The sequence below is a fragment of the Lissotriton helveticus genome, chromosome 4_1 (genome assembly GCF_964261635.1).
Source record: "Lissotriton helveticus chromosome 4_1, aLisHel1.1, whole genome shotgun sequence".
Taxonomy (NCBI): domain Eukaryota; kingdom Metazoa; phylum Chordata; class Amphibia; order Caudata; family Salamandridae; genus Lissotriton; species Lissotriton helveticus.
This window is the reverse complement of record NC_136063.1, coordinates 1,136,562,687-1,136,589,296: the sequence shown is the minus strand read 5'-3', so window position 1 is coordinate 1,136,589,296 and position 26,610 is coordinate 1,136,562,687. Positions and strand designations below refer to the sequence as shown.

Sequence of the window (26,610 nt, the reverse complement as noted above, 5' to 3'; positions counted from 1 at the left end):
CCGCGAAAATCGGGCCCCCGGCTGCGCCTGGGTCACCAGGCCTCTCCAGCCGATCTCGGTCGACCGCTGCCCCGGCTCCTCCTCCGTGTAGGTCTGGGCCCCGGCAGAGGGAGCACAGAGACTCTCCCGCGTTTCCAGCCCCTCGGGTCTCCGGGCGTCGCGGCCGTCACCAGGCCCGGCGATGCACCGCTCCCCGGCCGGGGAGCGCCAAAATCGAGGTCCCGGCTGCACTTCCGCCCACCAGGCCGCACCTCGCACCTCGGGGCTCCGTCCCGTTCCGGGACGCCGGACCTCCGCTGGGCACACCGGAGGAGTCCAGGTGTTCTCGGCAGTCACCGCCCCGTTGTGGCTGTGGGTTCTGGGGTCGGGGACCAGGATATCAGGAAGGATTAATGGCGGGCCGGCGGGAGCTCTAGCAAGCTGCGACCGCCATCTCCGCTAGCGTAGCCACGCCCCTCTACTAAATGCCTTTTGTGAATACCGAAAGTCGTAAAGGTAGGATTTTGTCTCAGATTACTTTTGTGAATCGGGCCTCTTGATTTTATGGCTAATAACTTTCAGGTCTTTCATTTGAGAGGCCCTAAACGTTATAACCAGAGCTTTAAACTTTATTCTTTGATTGATGGGGATCCAGTGAAGGCTTTTCAAACCATTTCAGTCTGATTGCCTTTTAGAAATATTCAGCACCAGTCTGGCTGCTACGTTCTGATCCAGTTGCAATCTGTTTCACAATGTTTGGGTATATCCAAATGACCAATTCTTATCACTAGATGCGTTTACCCCCCAGCAGCCTTCAACTGCGCTATCGATATTAGTATATGCCACACTTCGATCTGCTATACAGACATTGTATCCCCAATTTCCATCTGCACCTGCACCACTAATGGCGTTACTGGGGCTGTTGACATGCAATTCGCGGAAAGGCTCATAACCAGACTATATAAGGCATCAATTAAAGATAAACAAGAAGGTCCAGGAGGCACCTTAGACAAATGGAATGCAGTGCAGCACTTGATACGCCATTAACCACACAGACTTGGGAAACAGGCTGTGCGTTAACAGGATGCCTCACTGCGAACTGCAACCTTAGAATAATATATTTCAAATACTTGCAACAAACATACTACACCCCCAGCCAACTGTGTAGGTATGGACTCAGGGAGAGTTCTCTTTGCATTGGATGTGGTAGGACGGATGCTGACTTTATACACTTGGCGTGGCACTGCGCCCCTTTATATAATTTCCAGTCCAAGGTGGCCTAGAACTTATCAGAGATGGTGCTGGAGAGGGTGGAATGCACTCCTCAGCTTTGCCTGCTAGGATCAGGCGCAACACTACAGCCATGCAACCACAGGCTGGGGTGGTTTCCACGCTTCTAGCCAAAAGACAAGTGGAAGGCACTGGGGGGAGGGGTAATCTGCTCCTAAGGTAAATCAATTGTTGACTGTTGTGTATTGCAGAGACCAGTTTGATATGTATGCGGAGGAACTGCCTGCAGCCTCCCGGCTTAAGGTTAGGTGGGTGCCTGTGACTGCTTACCTGATTGCACATCTGGATATGTGAAGATAGATAAGATATAAATATGATTCAGGTCCGATGTGGGGGTGTGCCAAATATCAGAAATTCAGGTTTTTCAGGGATTAAGCAAAGACAGCTTTATGCATCCAATCTGCTGCTGCATATAAGCAACCCTGAAGATTGGCTGAGACAGAGGCATCCAGGTGTTTGAAAGCAAACATCAATTGGGCGTCACCACGTAGGATACCACATTGAAACCCCACGCTTATATAATAGCAGCGAGGGGGGTCAAGGTAGATATTAAAGTGACATGGGCTCAAGGCTGACCCTGTGTACTCCACAAATTACCTCTCTATACTCTGATGTAAAAGGAGGTAGGTGGACTGCTAGCTTACGGTTGGAAACAAAAGATTTGATCCATTTCCACACTGTGGCGACAATTCTGGCTTCTTCCCACTCTTTGCAGGAGAATGTCATGCAACACTGTGTCAAAATCTTGCGGGAAGGTCTAGCAGAATCACATGGTATTTGTGCCCAGATTGAGATGGGTTTTCATAAACTCAGTCACTTCTAAGAGTGCTGTCTCTGTACTAAATCCCGATCAGAACCCAGTTTACGGAAAATGAAGCACATTGTTTACACCAGTAAAATTGGTGATCCGGTAAGTAACTATAGATTCCAGCATCTTTCCACACGCAGGAAGAAGTGAGATAGGTCTGTAGCTGGCAGGACATGTAGAGACCAAGTTAGGTTTTTTTTTAAAGTGGAAAGACCAAAGCCTTTGAAATTTCAGGGAGGATTCTCTGAATCCTTCAAAGAAATCTTTTTGAAGGAAGATAGTAGGCTTTTTAATGTTTGGGAGGTTGGTTCGAGTGTGACTGACCTAGTATCTTCAGTGTTTGAACATTTAGAATAGATGTTGAACACCTTGTCGTGGAAAAATTCTGATATGTTATCAACAAACATCCTGTGATGTTGGTGTAGATTGATTTTATACTGAAGGATTTATCAGGGAGTTGACAATTTAAAAAAATTGGACAAGGTGCATTTTCTGCTTTATTGATGTGTTTGGTGAATAAAGAAGCTTTGGTTTTTTAAAATGTTTTCTGAACTGTTTAAGAGCAAATGTATACCTAAGTTTTTCTACCTCCAGAATATTGTGTTGTCATTTGCTCCCTTTGCACTTCTGTTTTTCAGATTTAAGTGTGACAGAATACCAAGGTGCAGAAGTAGAAAACCTTCTGTTTGTACTCATTCTCAAAAGTATTAAATTGTCAAGAATGGTCTTGAGGTCAGAATTAAAGGAGGATCCAGCCAAATCAATGTCTGCAAGTTGGTTGACAACTATTTGTGAACAGGCCATATTTAGGGTGGAGTAAGCAATGGGGTGTCTATGGCAAAAGAAAGATGGCTTCAGCTATTTCGAGGCCTGAATGGAGGGTAACTCTATACTAAAAGAAACTAAAGAAGTGGTCAGTTCAAACTAGGGGGACTATGGGACCAACTTCTAAAGCAGAGATTTTAGAAATAATAACATTGAGCATGTGCCATATGTTTTGAGTAGGATCTTTGACTCTCCTCACCAGGTTAAGGCCAGACAGGGTTTCAATAAACTGTTCTGCAGCTTTGTGGCTATGATCATGTACATGTAGATTACAGTCACCCAATACCACAAAATTGTCATGATGCAGACAGGGCATGATTGCCATGGACAGTAATTCGCCAAACCTGGTATCGGGGTTAGGGGGACGGGGCAAATGTCAGCCTACTGCAGTCACTGGCTGACTTCACTCTGAATTATGCCATTCTGCTCTTTCACAAGGAGCACCTATGTACAGAAAGTAGTTCCATTAATTGCCAGCGGCAATGTGTGGTTTAATAAAAAATATTTTTACTTGTAGCCACTTCTTTTTTTAGGCCTCAGCTATAGACGGTGTGCATGCGCTGTCTCGAACAGAGACATGCTGTATCTGCTTTGTGGGCCTCAGCCCACCCTTTCGCTTCCCATTAGCTGCCAGCATCTTCGCTCCATTTTGCTTTCTTTCCATTTGTCAAGGGCATGCATAAGTCAAGCCTCTTCTGGTGTTTAGCCCTCCCCAAGCGCACCGGTGAACTACTATTAAACATATGCAGTAGGCATTGTCATCATTGTTTTGGGACTGCTGTTTTATTTTTAGAAAAGGGTGACCGGTCCCACCATACGTTGGGACAGTTGAGTCTCTCTTACGAGAGAGTCATCCTGGATATCGACTTGTGACGTATCGTGAGCAGTCAATGTGGTTTCCAATAAGACATGCTCCGCATGCAAAACTCTCCTAATGATCGCGGTCCCGAGTGCTTTGGTCACAGTACCCCTTCTCCGAAGAGGGGCCGTGCATGCTACTTGGCACAGTGCCTTGAACTCTCCCTCATCTGTACTTGAAGCCATTGACTTCAAAGTAGGCGTTACAGTAGTCAATGTTTAAACATATTTGTTGGAATATAAAGGCGCTTTTCATAAATTAAGTGACACCAATGCACAGCGCTTTATGCAGGGAACAATTTTTACAAGGCAGACACACTTAAGTAGTTTCCATACTAAACAGCTTCTTGCATAGCCCTAATTAAACACTCCTATTGCTGAGACCGATTGGCTGTGCCAGTGCTTGTTTTTCTTGGCGAGGACATCTCCCTCAGCAGTACAAAACAAGCACTGACAAAGCTAAAAGGATGGAAGCGAACTCCAGACCTATTAGCTTTGTCAATTTTTGTACTGAATTTTGATCCAAACGCCCGTTGAAATGAAGTTTCTTTAGGGGATGTCTAAGGGAAAGGACTTCCCATTTAGTGCTTATCTAATAGGACCCTAGCTTTTGCTGAGTCAGTCTCTCTCCACACTGCTTGCTTCGTTTCACGTGGGCTTTGTGACCTACAGCAGAGAGTTAATGGTTTGTGAAACTTTCACTTCCTTCCACCGGTGCCTTTTGTTTTTTCACACCATCCAATTAACTTTTTTCCACCCTTTCTTCCTGAGGCGCTGCTGACAATTCAGTCTCCACACCGGGCTCGGAAAGAGGTCACTCTTTCTAATTTCTCGTCCCTTCTTATGAAGTTTTATAATATTTTAGACATCTATAAGCTTTTTTCACCAAAAAACTCTTATCCCAAAAAACACTCAAGCCGCTGTATATTTCTCTGCAGCTGAAGCCATGTGGTTTTTGCCGCTTCTTCTTGTGGTTCCGAGCCTTTTCCTTTCTCCTGTCAACGGCATCCCGAGCTGCGGAGACTATTTGAAACGTGAGTTACTGATTTTTTCCCATTAATCTAAATAGTTAAAATGTCTGAGTTGTTCCCTGTTCATGACAGAACGTTTGCAATAACCGAGTTTCGTGAGAATTGCTTGTCGTTTATATCTTCTTTGTGAAGAAAACATAATTTGCAACTGACAATCTAATCATTTGTCTCAAATAAAAATTCACAATCCCATTGATAACTTTCTATCTAGGGGCTGTGTTTCTTGTACAGTTTTTCATTGCGGAATTAGCATTTTCCACTACACATGCCAATGGATGGAATATGATTGCTTTGCTACGCTTTTACGCTGCGTGAAATATTCACTCCGTGCAGTTAACAGACCCAGGAGACCTGCAGTTGGGAAGTTTATAGGAACGCCCGCAGGGTAGGGCTGCTGTCCGCCGCTTCCGTTTCGCCCTCTGGTTGTTTATACAGGGGGCGTTGGGGCATCCCTTTTGAATTCGACAGATTTTTTTGTTAAAATGCTACAGGTGTTTTTTTTTTTTTTTGCCCTTGTAGGACACCCTTATTTTTCCCGTCCTATTGGAAACTATCATAAGATTCCAAATTAATTAATTACGCCAAAAGAACAGTTTGTGCCATAAATGTTTGCTCCCGATTTTTTTTGTATTTACCACTATAAGTATGTAGTTAAAAATCCAGTCATGCGTTGTTCTGTTGGATAAAACGTCAGGGCTGGCTTAAGGTGTCATATTTGGCATGGTATCGGCATTGTAACTGCAAAGTAATTGTTTGGTGCAGACTGCACCAAACAATTACTTTGTATATTATCTGTAAAGCGCTTTAACGCCTTGTACGGGGTAGTACTAGTAAGCGCTATCTCAGAGCAGTTACAGTGCAATACAATATCACACGCACTGCAAATCATGGCATCCTCTAAGAGACACTGGTTGTGGAATCATTTTGTCAAGACGCCCGATATCTCTCATGACGGGCTTCTTCTCCAGTAATGCCCCTGCTGTGTGTATGCCAGGCAGTGAACAGGTATTTAGAAATGTAGGACATCGCAAGGTGTGAAATGTCGCATCTACATAATCCTAAGGGTACTTCAGTTCAATTTATACTAACATTCAGCCGCATTCCTGCTGTTACGCTGTGGCATGTCGGAGACTGTGGAGCTGGTCAACTGCACTTGCACCCTCTGCTGTGGGTGTTTTTCGGCTGCGAGGATCGTGGTTCTCAAAGACTCGGTTTCCTTAGTCCCACTGGTGCATCCCTCATATTATACAACAATAATATCCTCTGTTCTGCCTGGCCCCAGGGGAGCCGAGGCAGCCGGTGCAGAGGCCCAGGCCGCTGTGCACAGCACTGGGAAGTCCGAACGGTTCCACGGGAGAGCGTGGACAGAAAAGGTAGCGTCAGACCTGTAGAGAGCCACCCGGCCTCTAAACAACATTGTAGCAACATACATACATGCACGCCTTCACCCTCGGGACGGGCACGCCCGAGGTATATAATAAAAGGGCGGTAGACCGCTCGGGGTCTTTTCCGGCGTACCTTATATCCTGTGTCTGTGTCCAGTCACTGTGCTGAGAATATACTACGCAAGGCCTGGACCCCGCGCACTACACTGGCGACGAGGCCGGTTCCGCCCCCGCGCGTGCCTGGCCGCCCTGGAGCTGCCCGCTCCTGTCCTGTTCACCGCTGCCTGCTGCGGTTTTCCTGGCGTCATCTCCGGCCGCGGAGCTCGTCCGCCGGCTTGTCACCCCTGCTCAGCAGCGGCTCCCGCCCACGCGCCTCCTGGGTCGGAGCGTGTTCAGCCGGCGGGAGCTGCCCGGTGAGTCTTTCCCCGCGGCCCTGCCTGGCCCCCCCGCGCTCTGCGTGCTGCCGCCTGGGGGCTCGCCCTCCGTTCTGCGCGCAGCGCGAGCGCGCCTCTCTAGACGCGCTGCCCCGGCGGGGGAGGGGCGAAGAGGGGAGACGCTGCACGTCAGCCCCAGGGCCCGTCCTCACGGTGCCTCCATCGCCTGTCTGGCCCTCTGCTCCGCTCGCTGGGACCTGCGCGACGGTGCCGGCCTGCTCAGGCCCTGCTCACTGGGGGTTCACTGAAAAAAAAAAAAAAATAAGACATTCAAAAGAAGAAATAAAAGACTAATCAAGCACTGGCAAGTGCAACTGCTGTCTCGCCTGGGGACAGTCACTACACGGTGGCTGATCATCTACAGTCCACGCCACTCCCACTGGACGACGCCCGTGAGCGTCCATCTGCTCCACTGAGCGTTGGCCACCTGCGCAACCGTTTGCCCACCTAATATTGGACTGCACAACCTAGTGGCCCATAGGAGAGGTCGCCACAATGTCCGACCCCGCCACGAGTGGCACACCCGCCGCGCCAGTCACAACGGCTGCGGTGCCAGGACCTGCTGGCCTTCCTCCACGGCAAGACGCGGGTTCCCACGTGATCAGTCATGCCCATACCGGGGCGGCCCCCATCCCGCCGTTCAGCGAGACTGCGGACCCTGCAACTGCGGCGCCGCGATGGAAGGCGTGGTTGGGGCGTTTGAACCTTTACTTTAGAGGAACCCGAGAAACTGATGACACCGTAAAAAGATCACTATTGATCCTCTATGGAGGCCCTGAAATTTACGACCTCTTCGAGTCTCTCCCAAACACCGGTGAGGATGACGACTATGATGCGGTGGTAGCCGCACTGAACACCCACTTTGACCCCCAGGTGAACACCGACTACGAAAAGTTCAAGTTCAAGCGGGCATGGCAGACTGAGGCCGAGTCTGTGGACATGTATTACGCGAGGCTGCGCCGGCTGGCCAGCAGCTGCCCATTCGCCGACCCGCGTGAGGAAATCAGAGACCAAATCATCGTGGGGTGCAAATCAAAACTGCTCCGAAAGCTCATACTCAGGCAACCGGGAATCACCTTGGACGCCATTCTTGTCCTCGCCCGCTCCCACGAACTGTCGGATTCCAGAGCAGACGAAATGGAGCTCGCGCTACGGTCTCCCATCGCCCCGCAGGCCATGCCCAAAATGGCGCCCATCAAGGAGGAAACCGTTGACGCAATACAACGAAAACCGTCGGGCGGGAGACCTAGGCAGTGGCAACCCCGAGACGCTCAGTGTGCATACTGTGGAGGAGACCATGCCGCGACCGCCGTATGCAACGCAAAAGGAAAGACGTGCTCAAAGTGCGGCAGGCTCAATCATTTCGCTGCCGTGTGCCAAGGAGGAAGATACAGACCCAATGCACAGAGGTCGCGAGGCGGATATGGGCCTCGATCGGCGACATCAAGAGTGAGACGACTATCACTAGAGCCAGAGCACCCGCCTCCTGACACGCAGGCCCAAGGCCAGAGGCCGTATTATGAAGACGAGGAGGACGATGAGGTGTATGTAGTATCATATGTCAGCAGGGTTGCCACCAGGAAGAGGCCACCACCCATGTGCACAATATCCGTGGAAGGCTCCGAAATCAGAGCACTTATTGACACGGGGGCTTCCGTGAACGTCATGGACTCTGACCAGTATGACCAAATGTCGCCCAAACCTACTCTCAACCCGTCGAACGCCCGAATATACACCTATGGGGGCACAGAACCCATGCCGCTACGCGGCGTCATCAGCACCACCATTCGCAATGGAGAGTACACGACGGAAGCCAGATTCCACATAACCGAAGGGAAGAAAGGTACATTGCTTAGCTGCAACACCGCAGAAGATCTGGGACTGGTCTTCTTCGCCAACCAGGTCCACCAATCACACGCCGATAACATGCTTGAAGAATTCCCTGCACTCTTCAGTGGTCTCGGAAAGCTCAAGGGCAAGAAGGTCAAACTGCACATAGACACTTCCGTCCGTCCTGTCGCCCTGCGACACAGAAGAGTACCATTCAACCTCCGCGCTCAGGTGGAAGAAGAGCTGAAGAAGCTCGAAGATCTCGACGTCATCGAGAAAGTATCGGGACCGACCCCATGGGTGTCTCCACTGGTGGTAGCCCCCAAGCCCAAGCAGCCTGGCGCCATCAGACTGTGCGTCGACATGAGACTGCCAAACACAGCCGTGAAACGAGAGCGCCACATCACGCCCACCATGGACGACATCGTCGCGGACCTCAATGGGGCGAAGTGGTTCTCTAAGCTCGATCTCAATGCGGGGTACCACCAGTTGGAACTCGAACCGAGCAGCAGGTACATCACGACTTTCTCCACCCATGTCGGACTCAGGAGGTATAAAAGACTAAGCTTCGGAGTGTCGTCAGCGGCCGAGGTGTTTCAGAACGCGATTAAGGAAGTTCTATCCGGGCTGAATGGGGTCATCAACTTGAGTGACGACATTCTCATCTACTCACACACGCTGGAGGAACACCATGCTCATCTCAGGGCCACCCTACAAAGACTACAGGAGCACGGACTGACACTTCACAGAGAGAAGTGCTCGTTCTACCAGGAAGCTGTAGACTTCTTCGGCTATCGATTCACGCGCGAAGGGCTCCGGGTTGACCCAAAGAAGGCGGAAGCCATCCAGAATGCCAGCACACCCCGGAACTCTACTGAGGTGAGGAGTTTCCTCGGGATGGCCACGTACTGTGGCCGATTCATACCCAACCTGGCCGACTTGGCCGAGCCCCTCCACGCACTCACAAGACAGGATCAAGAATGGGAATGGACGTGCGCAGCGAACCAAGCCTTCCAGGAAATCAAGGCAAGCCTCCTGGATAAGGCCACGATGGCCTACTTCCAACCTCGTAGGAAGACCGAGTTAGTCGTGGACGCCAGCCCGGTAGGACTTGGCGCAGTTCTACTGCAGGAGTATGGCCAAAATGAGTGGAAGCCAGTAGCGTATGCGAGCAAGGCCCTCACAGACACTGAGACACGGTACGCTCAAATCGAGCGGGAGGCGTTGGCCATCAAGTGGGCCTGCTGCCATTTTCATTTATATCTCTGTGGCCAACCTTTCACCGTCGTGACCGACCACAAACCTCTCCTACCCCTGTTCGCTGGATCCTCCAGGCTTGCCCCCCCGCGGATTGAACGTTGGGCCGTTCAACTACAAGGCTACAATTTCACTCTGGTCTTCCGGCCGGGCGCCCACAACCCGGCGGACTATCTGTCCAGACACCCAGATGTGACCAGAAAAGTGACCCCGCTGGCGGATGGTCAAGTGGTGGAAGAGTTCGTCCACATGGTGTCCATGGCCGCCTGCCCAGAGACCCTCACCCTGCAGGAGATCGGAGAAGCCACCTCTGACGATGAAACTCTGGCCCGAGTCAAGAAAGCCCTGGAGAAAGGGAGCTGGACTCGATTTCTGGATGGAGCACAAGGGCTTCGACCGGAAGTCAGCCATGCCAGACAACAGCTATGGCAGATCCGCCATGAGTTGAGCGAGGGAGATGAAGGCATTATACTGCGAGGACATCTCAATGTGGTACCGACAAGTCTTCAACAACAGATGCTCGCAATCGCCCACACAGGCCACCAAGGAACCGCCAAGACAAAAGCCCGTCTGCGCAACAAAGTATGGTTCCCGGCCATGGATCGCATGGTGGATGAAATGGTGCGCTCGTGCCATGCCTGCACCATCACGGGGTCAGATCCAGCTCCGGCCCCAGTCATCACCGAAGAAGCGGCGGACACACCCTGGACTCAGCTGAGCATAGACTTCGGGAGTTTCCCGGATGGCCGGCACACGCTGGTAGTTGTAGACTCTTTTTCGAAATTCCCAGTCGTGGAATTGCTCTCTTCCACGGCATTCGGACACGTCAAGAAAGCGCTGGACCATGTCTTCGCCACGATGGGACTCCCAGAGGAGGTGAAATCGGACAACGGACCCCCGTTTCAAGGGCGAGAGTTCCAGGCGTACCTGGAGGGACTAAGGATAAAGCACCGAAAAATCACACCGCTGTGGCCGCAAGCAAATGGCGAAGTTGAGAGGCTCATGCGGACCCTCAACAGGGCGCTCCGCATCGCTGTCAACGATGGCGAAGATCCCGAAACAGCACTGGACCAATTCCTGAGTGCATACCGACAGACTCCGCATAGCACCACGCACTGCGCACCTGCACATGTCTTATTCAAAAGGGCACCAAGAGGCAACATTCCTGCGTCATCCAAGTGGACCCCGGAAGAGAGGGACAGCACCGCCATCCAGGCGAGGAGGACTGTCACAAACCAGAAAGCAAGTGAGAGGAGACATGCAAAACATGCTGGGCTGCAGGAAGGAGACACCGTGGTGGTCTACGATCGGCACCCCGGTTGGAAATTCAGAACCCCGTTTGAAACGGAAAGATGGATCGTAGAGAAGGTTCGAGGAACAATGGTGACAGCCCGTCTCGGCCAACAAACTGTCACCCGCAATGTGTCCTGTTTCAAAAGAGTGGGGACGCCGGACGGTGTCCTCAGGGACATTGATGAAACCATTGATGCCGGCTCAGGCGGTCTGGATGATGTAAGAACCGGAGACCAAAACTCAGTGCCTCTCCAGAACCAGGACCAGCCGCGAGAAAACAGACGACAACTTGTCAGGCCCCAAAGTGAGACACCTGGGCATACCTCTTCCGCCAGAGATGAAGAAACAACCCCGGCTGGGGCTGTTGGATCTCCTGTACGGCAACACCACAGATATCACCTGCGGCCCAATCCTGGGCCCAGCCAAAGACTCCGAGACTTTCTATGCACTTCCCCGTAGCCAGGTGTGCGGGCGAGTTGTAGCATTAACTAAATTGAAGGAGGGATGTAGAGAGCCACCCGGCCTCTAAACAACATTGTAGCAACATACATACATGCACGCCTTCACCCTCGGGACGGGCACGCCCCGAGGTATATAATAAAAGGGCGGTAGACCGCTCGGGGTCTTTTCCGGCGTACCTTATATCCTGTGTCTGTGTCCAGTCACTGTGCTGAGAATATACTACGCGAGGCCTGGACCCCGCGCACTACAAGACCGTCAGTGTACCTCCAGAGCCGGCCTGGACTTTGCCCCCGTGCTCCAATCGCGCTCTGGGCGGACATACATTTGCCACCCTCTCACTGCTGGAGAATAAAATGAGGCAGCAGCCCATTTCCACAGGCAAGTCTCCAGCAGGCTACAGAAAAGCAGGGGCTTGCCTCTGAACACACACCTCCGCATTCCCCCCAGCTCAATAGAATCACCTTAGCTCGGTCAGGCTAGGTCCAAGTTGTTTGGAGGAGAGGGGATTTGATGTCTGTCAGCATGGGCCTGGAGTTAGATGGAGGGGCAAGGGAGACAACTGATAGAGTACTTAAAACAGTGACGCTCACATTATAATAACAAGTGCTGAAAACGCAGTAGGTTTCCCATTTGTTTGAGTTAGAGCTATTGGCATTGTAAATGGCAATGTTGTTTCCCTATGTGTTATGGAGTGTATGTATGCGGTGTGTAGTGTTATTATGTGGGTTGTATTGTATTAGTTGTGGCATTGTGTGGTGTAGATTTGTGTGGAGTGTTTTTTTGTAGTGGAATTATGTGGTAGGGTGTGGTGTGAAATTATGTGTGTAGTAATTATGTGGTATTGAGTGTAGTGGAATTTATGTGGAGTGGGTTGTATGTTATAGAGTGCAATTATGTGGATTGATGCTTTCTTTTGTGGAGCAACATTTTTTAAAAGACACTCAAAAAAGCTAATCTGAAGCTGGAAGCGGCTGTAAACCCCATGAGTGAACACATTATGTTAAGAGACAGCATATGCGCTGGCTAGGCTAGACCTAAAAATTAAGGTTTGGGCCCGGCAAGTAACTTGCCAGGTCAAAATGGCTGTTTAGAACTGCACATACAGTGGCTGCATTTGCAGACCTGAGACATGTTTTCAAGGGCTACTTAAGTAGGTGGCACAATCAGCGCTGCAGACTCACTGGTTGCCTTTATTTTACAGGCCCTGGGGGCATGTAATGTACTTTACTAGCAATTTATGAGTAAATTAAATATGCCAATTGGGTGAACTCCAGTGTTACCATGTTTTCAGTAAAGAGCACATGCGCTTTAGCACGGATTAGCAGTGGTAAAGTGTTTAGATTCCTAAAGGCAACAAAAACAAATTGAGCAAAAATGGGAGGTGGAAGGCAAAAAGTTTGGGGGAGACCCTGTAGAAATGGCCATTTCCAATGTAAACCCTAATACTTAAGGAGGCATTTGACCTAGTTGCTGTGAAAAGCACAGGAATTTCAATGGTGAAGGACCGAGAAGCGCTTCAAATCCAAGTCAACGATGTGCAGAAAAACAGGTCCGGCCGTCAGCATGCCAACTGGTGCTTTATGTGTCCTACTGTCACATAATGGGTAGACTTACATTGTGGGACTAGCATATTTGCCATGATTTTTAGACAAATTCTGAGATAGCTCCTTGGAAGAAAAACCCAACCTAGAAGCGGTCAGTCATCACAAATCTAAAATCTGATGCAAATACAAGACTGCTCCCATGGTGACCCAGATTTTAACCCCTTGCGTGCGCATGATGAAACCACGCCATCATGAGCCACGGGCAGCATGTGCTCATGATGGCATCGTTCCGTCATGCTGCTGCCGCTCCGCCCACGCGGCACTAATTCCCTGCCTGTGCGGGTAAATTAATGAGCGGGCAGGGTCATGACTGTAACACGCCGTCATGAGCACACACCGCCCGTGACTCATAACGGCGTGGTTCCGTCATGAGCACCGCAGCGCCGCGCTCACCCCCTTGCCCCCCACCCCGTGGCGGAATTCGCCACGCAGGGAACGGGTTAAACAACAACCACTCTAAGAAGGACCTAAAGTGGAGTGTCCTTGAACATGTGATCCAGGGAAGAAGAGATGGTAACCTTGAAACCACATTACAGACCAAGGAAGACAAAAATAACTTTCAGTGACTAATGCAAGTACATACAGAGCTTACAAATGTTCACAGTTGCAAATCCAATACCTGGTGATGTTTTTCCTTAGTCAAGATTTGAAGACATGATAACAGAAGGGACAGCAACGTGAATTCATTCAAGGACACACAAGTAGGCCAAATGAATTACTCTGCAGCTTCCATAAACTCACAAGTACGGCATTTCTCAGCGGCTAGGGCCACTGCAAAACTACATCTAAAGGAGCCATGAACTCACGAAATATGCATTTATTGTAAAGAAAAGCAGTGATTTTGAGACTCCAATATCGAGCTAGATAAGTTTTAAACCAGGCAGCGTCCAACAACCCCGTCCTTCGAAATTTAAGCTAATAATGTTCATCAGTGCTTCATTTTAACAGATCTAGGTCAAAAATGGGCTGCATAGGGTGAACTGGCAGGACGCACGTGTGATAACGTGAGGATGCAAACAATGTGAACATTGAAAAAGGGGGGAGGGGCTACAGGGGCTGATGGCAGAGGGACGTGATGGAAAAGGGAATAAGGTGGTAGAGAGTGATGAAAGTTGATAAAAGGTATGGGTGCAGGGTCACAGAGGGAATTACGGCTGGTTGGGTTGAATGACAGGTTGAAGGGTGGACAAGGCAGGGTAGAGCAAGGCCATATGGCCAAAAAGGGAGGCACAAGTAAGAAATGGACATATAATGTGAATGGAGGGTGGCATACGTAAGAGACAGGGGTATATATTGGGAATGCAGGCTGGCACAAGCACTGTGGGGTGAACGTACTACAAGGAGGGTGGTAAAGAGAGAACATATGTCACAGACTGGTAGGAGGATGGTGGTACAGGAGTGAGGGCGGCTGCGTGAGGAGAGTGAAATGGGCAAGGAAGGTTCTATAGATCAGCGGAGGCGTGCTTCAGGAAGCTGGCCATGTACAAGAAGTGAAGCTGAAGGGGTGGCAGTATAGGCAGTGTGAGAAGTTGGCCTGATATATGATGTTCCCAATTCTGGAACCACCTTGTATCAGTCCAAATATCCCCTTATGGTGTCTGGTTGTAAGTCAACCTTGTAGACAAGCTATCTTAAGGGTAGCATAGACTAAGCAGCCTTAAAGGCTCAACTCAAGAGGTCGTGTTAAGCGAGCTGTTTTACCAATCACAGTCCTGTAATATCAAATGAAAGGACACCACACAAGTATATATTATAAAAATATATGTATTTATTACTTAAAATAATCCCCAGTACTCTTTATGAATAAAGGGGCACAAGCGTTAAATCAAAAGCACAGTATAACATACAAAGTTGCACAATTATGGATGAGGGCGGGGGGCCACGCAAACCATATACTAAACAAGTGGTATAAGAGATACCAATCGAACAGTGGTTAGGCTTAGGGCCTAGGGAATCGCTGGGAGCAGTCGGGACAAGCAATGCTGAAGTCGGGAAAAGCCCGCGGGATTCGGGTGCAGCGCTGAAAGCGCACGCATGCACCAATGTTAGTCAATGGTGCGTAAAAGTTACACAAATAGAGTTTTAGGATACTTCCGCTGAACCTAGAAAGACAAAAATTAAGACACAGACCCTAGAGGTGTGTACCAGTGTGGGAACACCGGCGTTGCAATGTTACCTCACCCACAGGAAGTGGGTGCACAGGGTCGAAGTAGTGTCGGGTTTCGTCACGCTGGTTCTTGGTGCTTGAAGCTGAAGAGGCTGCAGGCGCTGGGAAGGAGAAGTGTCCGGTGGGATCCAAGGGTGGATCGAAGTCGAAAAGTACCTGAAAGCAGAGGGGACAGAGTCTGGGTCACTCAGCAGTGACAAGGGTGGAACCAGGATGGAACCAGGCAATGTCGGGCGCAATCAGGTGGTTGTCGAGGAGCTTCTCTCCTCTGTCACGTGGGCTCTGGGGCATCTACGAAGTCCAGGAGCAGGTCACGATCTGTCCCACAAAGGTTCTCGCCGTTGGCGCTGTCGGCTTCAAGATTGGAGCAAACAACACTTGGCAAAAGCAATCCACGCGGAACCAGAAGATTGCTTCTCACTCAGACCAGGAAGGTCAGAGTGGGGGCTCCTTTTCAGGGGAGCTGGTGCAAGTCTGAAGCAACCAGAATCACAAGTTGTAGTTTGTTTTTCTTCGGCACAGGGGCCACAAGCCGGGTGGCAAGGGACTGGCCAACGCGTTGAGCCAAAAGAAGCAGAAGGGCCCCACGCAGCACTCGTCGAGTGTGGAGGGCTGAACTTCGGTGCGAGAGTGGTTCAGGGTTAAGGCTTCTCAAACCCCGGTGTACAGCTTCAAGGGTCACTCGTGGGCTGCACGGTCAGCGTCTCGTGGTCTTTCCAAGATGGCGTGCCCCCCGCTTCCGGTCGCCTCCACGGGTCTCAGCTCTGCAGGGACTGTGGATCGGGCTGTTAGAAGGCAGGCAAGCTTGATCTCGTTGATCTCTGTCACTCGAGTTTTGGCGGGGACTGCAACAAAGCAGACGTTGAGGTGCTGGATGGTGCCTGTTTGCACAGGGTGGTCACTCCTTGACCACAAGGGAGATTCTTCAGTCTTCTACGTTGAGTAGGATGTCGAAGGGTCCAGAGTTTTGTTTCTTATGTTTCATCAGGATAATCTGAAGTGCTTTGGCACTGCTCCCATTCTTATACCAATCTAGGGGGCTGGATTACCTGCTAGGTCCCCTCCTATGGGTGGGACCCAGGAAGGGGGTGGATACACCCCTTTCCTTTGATCCAGGCCGCGCTGGGACGGGGGCTGGTGTGCCCCAGAACCGGTTTGGCCGGATTATGCAAGGGGCAGCCTTGTGCGCCCCAGGCAGTGTCTGGTTTCTTTCAAACCTCCCTGCTACAATCCACTATCTCCTGTCTGGGGGGGTGTGACACCTCCCTGCGACAGGAAACCCTTTGTCCAGGCCCCCTTGGGCTGAGTTTCGGTCAGCTTCAGGGGGTCAGACTTGTGTCTGTGGCAGAAGCATCCATTTTGTGGATCTGAGGCACTATTAGAAATTAACCGCATTTAAGTAAAGTAACATGTCTTCACCCTCTAGAGGGGTGGAATGCTATCCCCGTTGCCAGGACTGGCGAGGGGATAGTATTCCAAATCGTATGACACCTTACACGACATGTTTTGATAAAGCCAAACCAAAGTTGCTATATAACTGCGAGGATTATAATGCACTTAAGAGTATATGGTATGGCATTATCCTGAAACAGCTTAGGGAGTTGTTCCCGACAGCTGCAGACAGGCTCAGCTCATGCTAGAGCTCCATCTCACATTAAACCACGCACTCTGCCTCCAGGATTGAGGAGGCCTTCCCTAGGAGTGGCTCACAGGTTTATATGTGTCCAGATATAGGTTTAGATATAGGTATACTATATCTAAGCAAGGGGTGATTACACCACCTTGCCCCAGCTGAGTGATCAGCCAGTTGTGTCAATTTAAGAACCAGCCAGGGGTGGTCAAAAGATATGCTGCAGCCCCTGGTAGGCCTTGGTGGCACCTATGCCCTGAGCACCTATAGTGCATGGTACAGGGGCTGAAAAGGAGTCCATTTCCAATTGTGGTATGTACCTAGGGTACATGGAATCCATTTTACAGAGAGAGCAGATAGCCTGGGGCCCTGATTAGCAGGGAACCAGGCCAACTAAGTCAAAAACCAGCTAAACACAAGGCAACAAAATCTGGGGTAACCATAGTCAGGTAGCCACCTTCCTACAGGCAGGATGGTGAACAGTAGAGAGAGATAATAGATACAGAGGGACACAGAAGCAGGGTGATATGGGAACGGAGGGCTGAATTGACAAGAGAGAGGGTGGTACAAGGAGCAGGACCGTAGAGATGTTAGTTAGATAATAGGACACAAAGCAACAGTGGCGTCACTAGGGGGGCGCGGAGGGTGCAGACCACACCGGGTGACACCCTCACCTGGGGTGACACCGTGCAGGCCTGCCAAGTATCACATAGGACATGACGCTAACGCATTTCTAGCACAACTGACACCTGTGCATGCGCCCGGGCTGGCAGGCTTCACTTGTCAGCTCAGGCTCGATAACAGTTCAAAATCTCTCTGGGCCGTGCTACAAACTTACAATATGGCCGGGGCCTGCCCTCAGCAGAGTCGTTGTGTTGCAGGCTCTGTGGCGCCGTGGTGGGGGGATGTGACGCCAGCCCTGTTCCACTGTCACTGGAGAGTATTTTGCATACACAGCAGATATAAATCATTGCAGCTATTTCAAATAGTTTAAAACCGAGATAAATTTCCCTTTGAAGTGGAGGCAGGACGCAAAGGAGATTTACGGAACGAATTTGCCGTGCATTGCATCTCTTTCTGTGAGAGTAGCATTGAGCTTAAACACCATCCTTTGCAGGAACCGCAGGTTTGCTATTTTTCGTGAACCGAGTGCATGCATACCTGCTTTATTGGTGTGTGAAGTTCAAATATATATTCTGTCAAGACAAAACATAAGAGCTCGAAAGCACACATTGTGGAAATCTATTGTTTATGGGAGCCCGGCCTGCTGAAGGTAGTCACCTTGCTCACGCCACCCGCGAGCTGCTCCACATCAGGTGTGAACTAGTTGGGTGAGTCGCACTATAAATAGGACCAGCTTCCATCTTTTTGCACAAGTCCCATGAACATTTGTACTGACGTTTCAACTGTCAGTTTAGGGCAAAAACCTACGGAAACAGATAGGAACACCGGTGAACAGGAATTCAAAAGAAGCAAGCATTTGCAATGCAATCTGTTTCGTCGCCTTTGGGACCTTACACGTATTTATCCATGCAGCACTCTATCCTGGGTGCTGCATTGTGACCTTGCGTCAGTCAGAAGCGGGGGCCGGAGGCGAGCTGGGGTAGGACTCGGACACTATCTGTGCACCTGCTGCGCCTCATGGTTCCAGGACTGCATTTGCTGAGGGAGTAGTTGCAGCCACGAGACAGACCTTTCGAATTGCCGCACGCATCCTCAAAGTGAGTGCCTCTGAAGTTACTGGGAGCCCTGCTGACGATGCAATCTGTTGTTAGACAGGACCGCAGTGGTTGGAGCCTAACAGAGGGTGGGAACTGTTTCCTCGAAGAATATGTCTCTTGCAGGGGGGGGGGGAGGGGGGCTGTGGTAAATAAATAATTAATTACCTGTACTATTTTTGAATACATTAATAATAACAGATAGCTCAATAAATAAGAGGCAGGATCCGAGGAATCTGAGTCGAACGGGCTTTATTCAGGCAAAAAGGAAGGGACAGGATCGGGACAGCCTGAATTAGAATGGCAAGGAAGGCAGCTGCAACGTCTCATTAACAGTACAAGGTATATATAGTAAAACATTAGAATTACATTGCATACAGTAGGCGTAACAAGTGACAAGCGTAAGATAAGAACACATGGGCGTAAAAAGAAGGCGTGCACAGGGCGTGCACGAAGACATGTGATGAGAACGTCACAGAAGTGTCATAAAATGGGTGGATACATGGAGGGGGCTACCTGGGCAGCTAGAACCTTTAACCTAGTGGTGCGCGCAAACGGGCCATGACGTGTAACTGGGGAGAGCTGGGGGCTCTGACTTCTACACTAGAAGAGGAGACGAAAGTCTGCGATGTCAGGACGACATGTACCTATAGCATATCTGGTATCTTGTGTTTGGAGTACATGTCGACAGAATCTAAAAGTTATCAGAGCAAAGGCTACTGGACACTAAGGCTGGTGTAGGCATATATTCTACATGTATTGCGTGTGCTATGAATCTTCTATGAATATTAATACAGTAATTCTCTTGCATGGAGACAGAAAGACTAGACTATAGCTGAAGCTGTTTATGCGGTTCACTAGCTTAGGAATGTGAAGACGGAGAGCTGAACTGATAACTAGAGGCATAACATATTCTTGGCAGACAGGCAGGCAGAGCCAGGCCGGGCACCGCGCTGCGCGGCAGGAAGTAAGTGAAGGGTCAGGGATGCAGGTGGGGGCTGCATCGCTCCTCGGAGTGGGTTCAGGAGGCTGGAGCTTGAATCTGGTGTTCAGGCCCTTTGAGGCCTAGAAACGGGGACAATTCGATAAATTAACGTGCATAATGTAAAATGTGGGCAACATAGGCCTAATACTCGTTGCTTTCACGAGAACTGGAAACTGGCATACTAAAGTTGGACACAACTAGAATTGCGTCTTTAATCGATCATAGGGGGATATATGCATATCGATCATGCACATATTACATAGGATGTGGAACACGTAGGCACACATGACAAGGCAAAATTCAATTTTCCTCATTCCCTCCTTGTGCCCTACGTTTCCATCAGGAAACATCAATATTCATGATACCATCTATCTGTTCATATAGCATCATTTGCTCGTCTCGAATTTTCTTGGAACGGGACTTAGGACTAGGACTACAAGAGGTAGTACACAAGCCGCAAATCGCAGGGCCACATTGTAAACAGAGACAGCAACTGAATATGATCAATACTGTTATACCCAGGAATGATAATACTTTCCATCCCCAGGCAGATATTATATTCCAGAGCCAACCGGACCATGTCCAGGTGCCTGGATTCTGGTGTAACTGATGGGCAATTTTATGAAGTCTGGTTATAGCTGAATAAACAGACGGTGCGTTATTAGGAATGAAAATGCAGCAACTAGATCCGATGACTCTACAAACTCCGCCCCTATCGGCCAGTATGACGTCAAGGACGAGACGATTTTGGAGCACGACAAATCTCATAGCAGATTGCTCTTCAGTTAAGTTACCTAGAGCAGAAGTAGTCTCATTCACTACTGCTTCAAGGGTTCTGGTTAGCCTACGTATTAGCTTACTATTCTGGACAGGACCTATGAAGAAAAAGAAACCTTTATTGAAGTCTTGATATTGTTCTAGAGCAGTTTCAGTCTGATCGACAATTGGGGACTCGATCTCCCTTCTATGTCTGACGTGTACTAGATGTGTGTTTCTGTGATAATCGGATGGGGCTAGGAAAACTGGTGGCAGTAGGAAGGCAATGTAACATGTTCCATCCCAATCGAGGGGCAGACGAACATATGCGGTCTGACCACATACAAAATACGAATGACGTGAGGCTTTGAAAATAGATTTCCCACTGTCACTATACTCGACCACATTATTACAATCACTGTGTCCTAGATGTACTGAACCATTCTTTCTGACACATAATTCGCCTTTAACTGGTAGAACTGAAATAACAGGCAAATCTGGAGTAGTCTCGGACTGAACATTCAAAACCATGAAATTCGAGGAATAATTACCTAGATCATATACTTCATTTTCTAGATCTAACCCTGTTCTGTGGGAAAGACCTTCCTTGTCTGGGAAACATGTTCTATTCAGAAGGGACATATCAGCCGAAGATGACGTTAACGTGGACCATGCTCCACACGAACCATTGTGTGAAAACGGGTAGGGAAAGAGTGGCAGAACTCCCTTCGGTGTCTGGAAAGGGGGGAGTCGACCACACACCCAACAATTTGTGGTATTGCTGGTCTGGTGTGAATAGTGTAACATTCGGATAAAAGTATTATTGTGCATGGCAAGACGATAGGATAACTCGTGAGGAGGCAGGTCACTAAAAGTGTGCTCTACTGTAGCATTAGAGGAAAAATGTACATGTAAATTAATAGGAAAACATAAATGTAAGGCGTAACTTATGCAGGTAACCATAAGACTCATAAATAACATGAAAAATAGAGTAACAATACATCTACTTCGAAGATTCTTACAATAGCGTATTCTTTTAGAGTTTTGACTAACTCTCTCACTGGGTTGGTCTATCTCATACATGTCAGGAACCTGTCTAACCGTTTCACCCGAGAGGGACTTAGACAATTAAACTGGCTGACTTACTAGACCTTAACTTTTCTTTATACTCCTGCTGCGGAGTTTTCTCTAACAGAGGAAGTTTAGAGTCAGTATCTGGGCAGTCCTTGAAAACGGGGCAGTCTTTGAAAACAGTTTTTGGAGAGAGTCCATGGAATCGCTTCACGTGACTGGAGTGCAACCACCCCTTGCGACCTTCGACCTTGATTGCAGTCCTTGTTGTTAGTAGGACGAGTTTTGGCTCTTTCCAGCGGGGCTCCAGCGGACTGGAACGATCAAAATTACGAATCAAAACGAGGTCGCCTGGTATGACCTCGTGCGGTTTCACTTGAGTGTTGTCGGGAAAAGCAGCGGCGACCTGTGAACGACAAGAGAGTAGTGCAGACATCAAGGAAGCCAGGTAATCTGTCAGCATATTACTGTCAACATCTGTAATTGTACGTGGCCTAGGTGTACCCCACATGTTCGGAGGACGACCGAAAACTACCTCGAAAGGTGAGAGACCTGAACGGGAGTGAGCGACCATTCTCATGTAAAAAAGGGCGACTGGCAGGGCTACCATCCAATCTATGCCTTTTTCTGCGCATATTTTGGCAATGCGGATTTTCAGAGTCTGATTATGTCTCTCTACAAGACCAGCTGCTTCAGGATGTCGTACACAGTGGAACTTCCACTGGTACCCTAACAGAAGGGATACTTGTTTCATGAGTTCGGATGAGAATGGCTGGCCGTTATCTGAATACACGACCCTAGGTAATCCATAGCGGGGGAAATACTCACGAACCAACTGCCTGGAAGTGGTCGCGGCAGTGTAATCTGGGACTGGATATGCTTCTGTCCATCTGGACAATGCGCATACAACTACGAGGACATACTTGAAACCTCGACATCGATCCATCTGAATATAATCCATCTGGGGGACTTCAAAAGGGTGGTCAGGAGGATGGAATCCACCTTGTTCCACCGGAACACCTTTACCTGGATTGAACTGACAACATATCATACAGGTACGCACTTTCTGCTTGGCTGCTGCTCGTAAATGCTTGTTAAACCAAAGGTTCTGAATACTGTCTATCATGGCTTTTTCTCCCAAGTGTGCTGGACTATGTGCGGTGTTAATAATGACTTGAACCATAGAGTCGGGGAGAAACCATGTGGCTTTTCCCTTCGTCAACCATCCTTGATCTGTCTGGACCCCTCCTTGTTCAGACCATTTCTTGATTTCATCGGGAGTAGCATGTGACTGTATATCTAGTACGTCTTGTGTAGGGTCCTTAACTGTCATACAAGTAGTCTGATCGGGAATGTCTGTCTGTGTCGTGTTAACTGGAATGTCTGGAGTCTGAGCTGTAAGCTTGGCTGTTCGATCTGCCAGGTCGTTACCCTGGGAAATGATGTCAGTGACTTTCGTATGTGCCTTGCACTTCATGATAGCGATAGCTGTCGGTAAATGTATTGCATCTAACAGAGCTTGAATGAGGGGGCCATGCTGAATCTTGGTTCCATGAGAAGTCATGAAACCTCTTTCTTGCCAGAGTATTCCAAAGTTGTGTACGACTCCGAATGCATAACGTGAATCTGTGTATATGTTTACTTTCAGGTTCTTGGCTCGTATGCAGGCTTGGGTCAGAGCGACGAGCTCTGCTGCTTGAGCAGACAGGGTGTCAATACGATGTGTTTCTATAACTTCAGTTTCAGTAGTCACTGCATACGCGGCTACTAGTTCTCCTGTACTTGTTCTCATACATGAACCATCCACATAAAGTGTCAGGTCGGGATCAGGTAATGCGATGTCGGTCAAGTCTTGTCTTGGCTTTGTCATGGTGTTAACAACTTCCACACAGTCATGTGTGGCAGGATTTGAAGTAACTGAGGGTAACAATGTAGCTGGATTTAAAATGTTGCAGCGTCTGATTTCTATGTGTGGCTGAAACAATGTCAGTTCATATCCTGTTAAACGTGCAATTGTCAAGTGCTGAGTCTGTGTTCGGTTTAAAAGAACTTCCACGGAGTGTGGAACCTGTACTGTCAGGGAGTGTCCTAACACTATGGAATCACTTTGTCTGATAGCTAGAGCTGTGGCTGCAACTGACTTGAGGCACGCAGGCAGAGCCTGGGCCACCGGATCTAATGTGCTAGAGAAATAAGCACAGGGCTTGTATTGTCCTGCTTGATCTTGTGTGAGAACAGATAATGCAGTACCATCACGTTCAGTAACAAAAAGTGTAAAAGGCTTACTGTAGTTTGGTGTTGCTAGAACAGGTGCTTGGCATAAAGCTTTCTTTAACTCATTGAAGACAAGTGTGTGTTCTTGGGTCCAAGGGAGGGCAGTCGATACGGCTGCCTCCTGTGTCGTTAACTGTATCAGTAGCTTGGCTAGATATGCGTACTGAGGAATCCATTGTCTGCAGTAAGAAGTGAGGCCGATAAAAGCTCGTACCTCCTTCTGAGTCTTGGGCTGTGGAAGATGTGCTATTAACTGGATACGGTCAGGTGTCAACTGCCTACCCCTCTTGGACAGTAAGTGTCCTAGGTAGACCACTTGCTGGACACAGAATTGCAATTTAGAAGGGGACACCTTGTGCCCCATCTCGGCCAGAAAATACAAGACTGTAAGTGACGCACGTTCGCAGTCACGTTCAGAACGGGCTGTGATCAATAGATCATCGACATACTGGAGCAGGGCAGTGTCAGTTGGCATGTGAATATTGTCTAGTTGTCTTTTAAGTGCTTGACTGTAAATGCTAGGACTTTCTGTGAAACCTTGAGGAGCTCGTGCAAATTTATAGCTCCTTCCATTTAAACAGAATCCGAAAAGAAACTGGCTGTCCGGATGAATGGGGACACAAAGAATGCGTTCTTGAGATCAATAACAGTAAAGAACGTAGCTTCGGAATCAATGGCAGTCAATAGGGAAGAAATATCTGGAACCACTGGGTACTGGGGTATGATACATTTATTAAGTTCTCGAAGGTCAATCACTAATCGATAAACTGGAGGTGCATTGGGATCTGCACGTTTTAGAATCGGAATGATAGGAGAATTACATACATTGGAGTCAGTTTCTACAACTACTCCTTGAGCAATGAGTTCGTCAATAATTTTGGATAAGGCTGCTACAGCCTCAGGTGGCAATTTGTACTGTCGGATTCGTGGTAATACAACCCCTTGCTTTAGAGTGACACGATAGGGTGTAATGTGCATACAACCTACATCAGTTGGACCTTGCGCCCATAAATGCTGAGGTACATTCAATAATCTTGGATCAAAATCACGTAATACATAATGACCTTTAAAATCTCGCAAAAACAATCGTACTCCTTCTGGGGAACAGCATATAACTGCTCCTAATTCTTTCAGAGTCTTAATGCCTAGTAAATTCTCTGGACATGATTTCGTGAGTAACAAGTCTGTAGTTCGGGACAATGGACCAACTTCTAGGGAAACTGGTTTCGATATTTCATTAACAATAGGCTTTCCTGAAAATCCAAGGGAAACATTTCTAGAGCCTGAGAGTGGAGCCCCTGGAACCTCGTCATGACTGATGGTAGTCCTACTTGCCCCTGTATCAATCAGAAACTTTCTGTCTTTCCCTTATACTTGACTGTGTACATAGGGACCCTCTTGATCTACAGGTATCTCGATGAGAGGCAAGCCAACCTCCCTCTCTAGGCTGTTTCATGAATACTGCTGGTAATCTGGATATTCTGACTGTGCATACTGGTACATCTGCTGTGTAACGTGCTGTGTGGCAGCTATAGGCTGCGGTAATGTAACTGTCTGTTGTGCGTTCTGCGGTAGCTGAGAATTCTGCGGAACCTGTTCTTGTCTAGGCGGACGTGGTCTCTCTTTCGTTTTACCAGTAGCTATGTTGTGTTTCAGAACTGCACATTCGTTTATATAATTACCTGGCTGTTTACAGTAATTGCAGGTCCCTTTAACGGGAGCTGCAGGATGACTAGCTTGATTCGGACCCCTCTTCTGACTGTCTTGTGGAACAGACTGTGCCACTAGTACTTTCATTTTCGTGTCTTTCATACGTCTCCTTTCATGTTCCTGCTCCTCCCTAATTCTGTTCTGGTGATACTGGAGCATCTGGAGCATTTGTGACGGAGTATTAGCTTGCCAGGTACTTTCGACTTTCAGTACTCGATTTTTAACTTGTGGTAAAGAATTCTCAACTAGTTTGGTAACAAAAAGATGTGGATACGATTCACTACTTGTTTTCAGACCACTATTTATAATGAAACATTTCTCAAATCTAGAATAAAAATCACTAGTGTCTTCGTCTTGTTTCTGTTTACAGGCTGAGATGGCATCCCAGTCTTCCTTTTTCGTGGCTAGTAATCTTGGCAAGACTTGTATTAACAACTCGGGTAATGCTTTAGCTTTTTCCCCAAGACCGGTACCTGGAACTCGTGTGTTATCTTCAGTCTCTAATGCGGTCCAATCTATCTTTTTCTCTCCCACCTCCCATTCTTTTTCTTTAAGTTTTTCATATATGCCCGCAGGCAACAGGACCTTTAACATTTTAATGATATCAGGATACGTGTATTCTCCCATATGGAGCATGTCCTTTAGTTCACGGTGGAACCCTGCTGGATCTTTATCGTGACAGGGTATTAACTTTTTCATTTCTAGAAGTTCTATTTTCGTGATAGGGGTGTAAACAAATACTCGTTCTAGATCACCCCCCTCTCCCTTAACCGGATGTACTTCTCTCAATGGATTCTGTCTATCTATGTAGAATGATTTCCTTACTGGGGTGGAACAGGAACAAAATGTGGATTCAGGAACGTTCTGTATTTGTGGCGCTGTTCTAAAATGACACTAATTAAATCGGTACCTAGACCTTTCCATCTGTTTAGGAGTAACTCGTTCAGTACATCATGTAAAGGACCTGGATCAGAATGCTGATCCTCATACAGGGTAATGAGGTGCTGGATCATATACATACCCACCAGACGCTGCTCGGCTGGGGGCAGTTTCAGAAACGTTTGGGCCACTATTTCATCTGGAAACGTGGTAGAATCACTAGTCCATCGGACTGCTGATCGGGCTAGTTCTTGTTCATGCATGGTACTAAGCTCACTATAACCTATTCGTAATTTCAGAATTTTATCGGTGGCCTGGAATACTTGTTCAAGAGAACACTGTTCTGGTACGGGAGGAGGAAAAA

At 48.5% G+C, this 26,610-nt stretch overlaps 1 protein-coding gene across 1 annotated transcript in view; it reads left to right on the top strand.

The window, feature by feature from the left end:
- LOC144828119 (uncharacterized) overlaps positions 1–26,610 on the top strand; it is a 116,181-nt gene that overhangs the window by 6,693 nt on the left and 82,878 nt on the right. The window contains exons 2-3 of the mRNA XM_078686239.1: positions 2,716–2,850; positions 4,699–4,794. Coding sequence (XP_078542365.1) covers positions 2,716–2,850; positions 4,699–4,794 — 231 coding nt within the window. The remainder of the gene's footprint in view (positions 1–2,715; positions 2,851–4,698; positions 4,795–26,610) is intronic.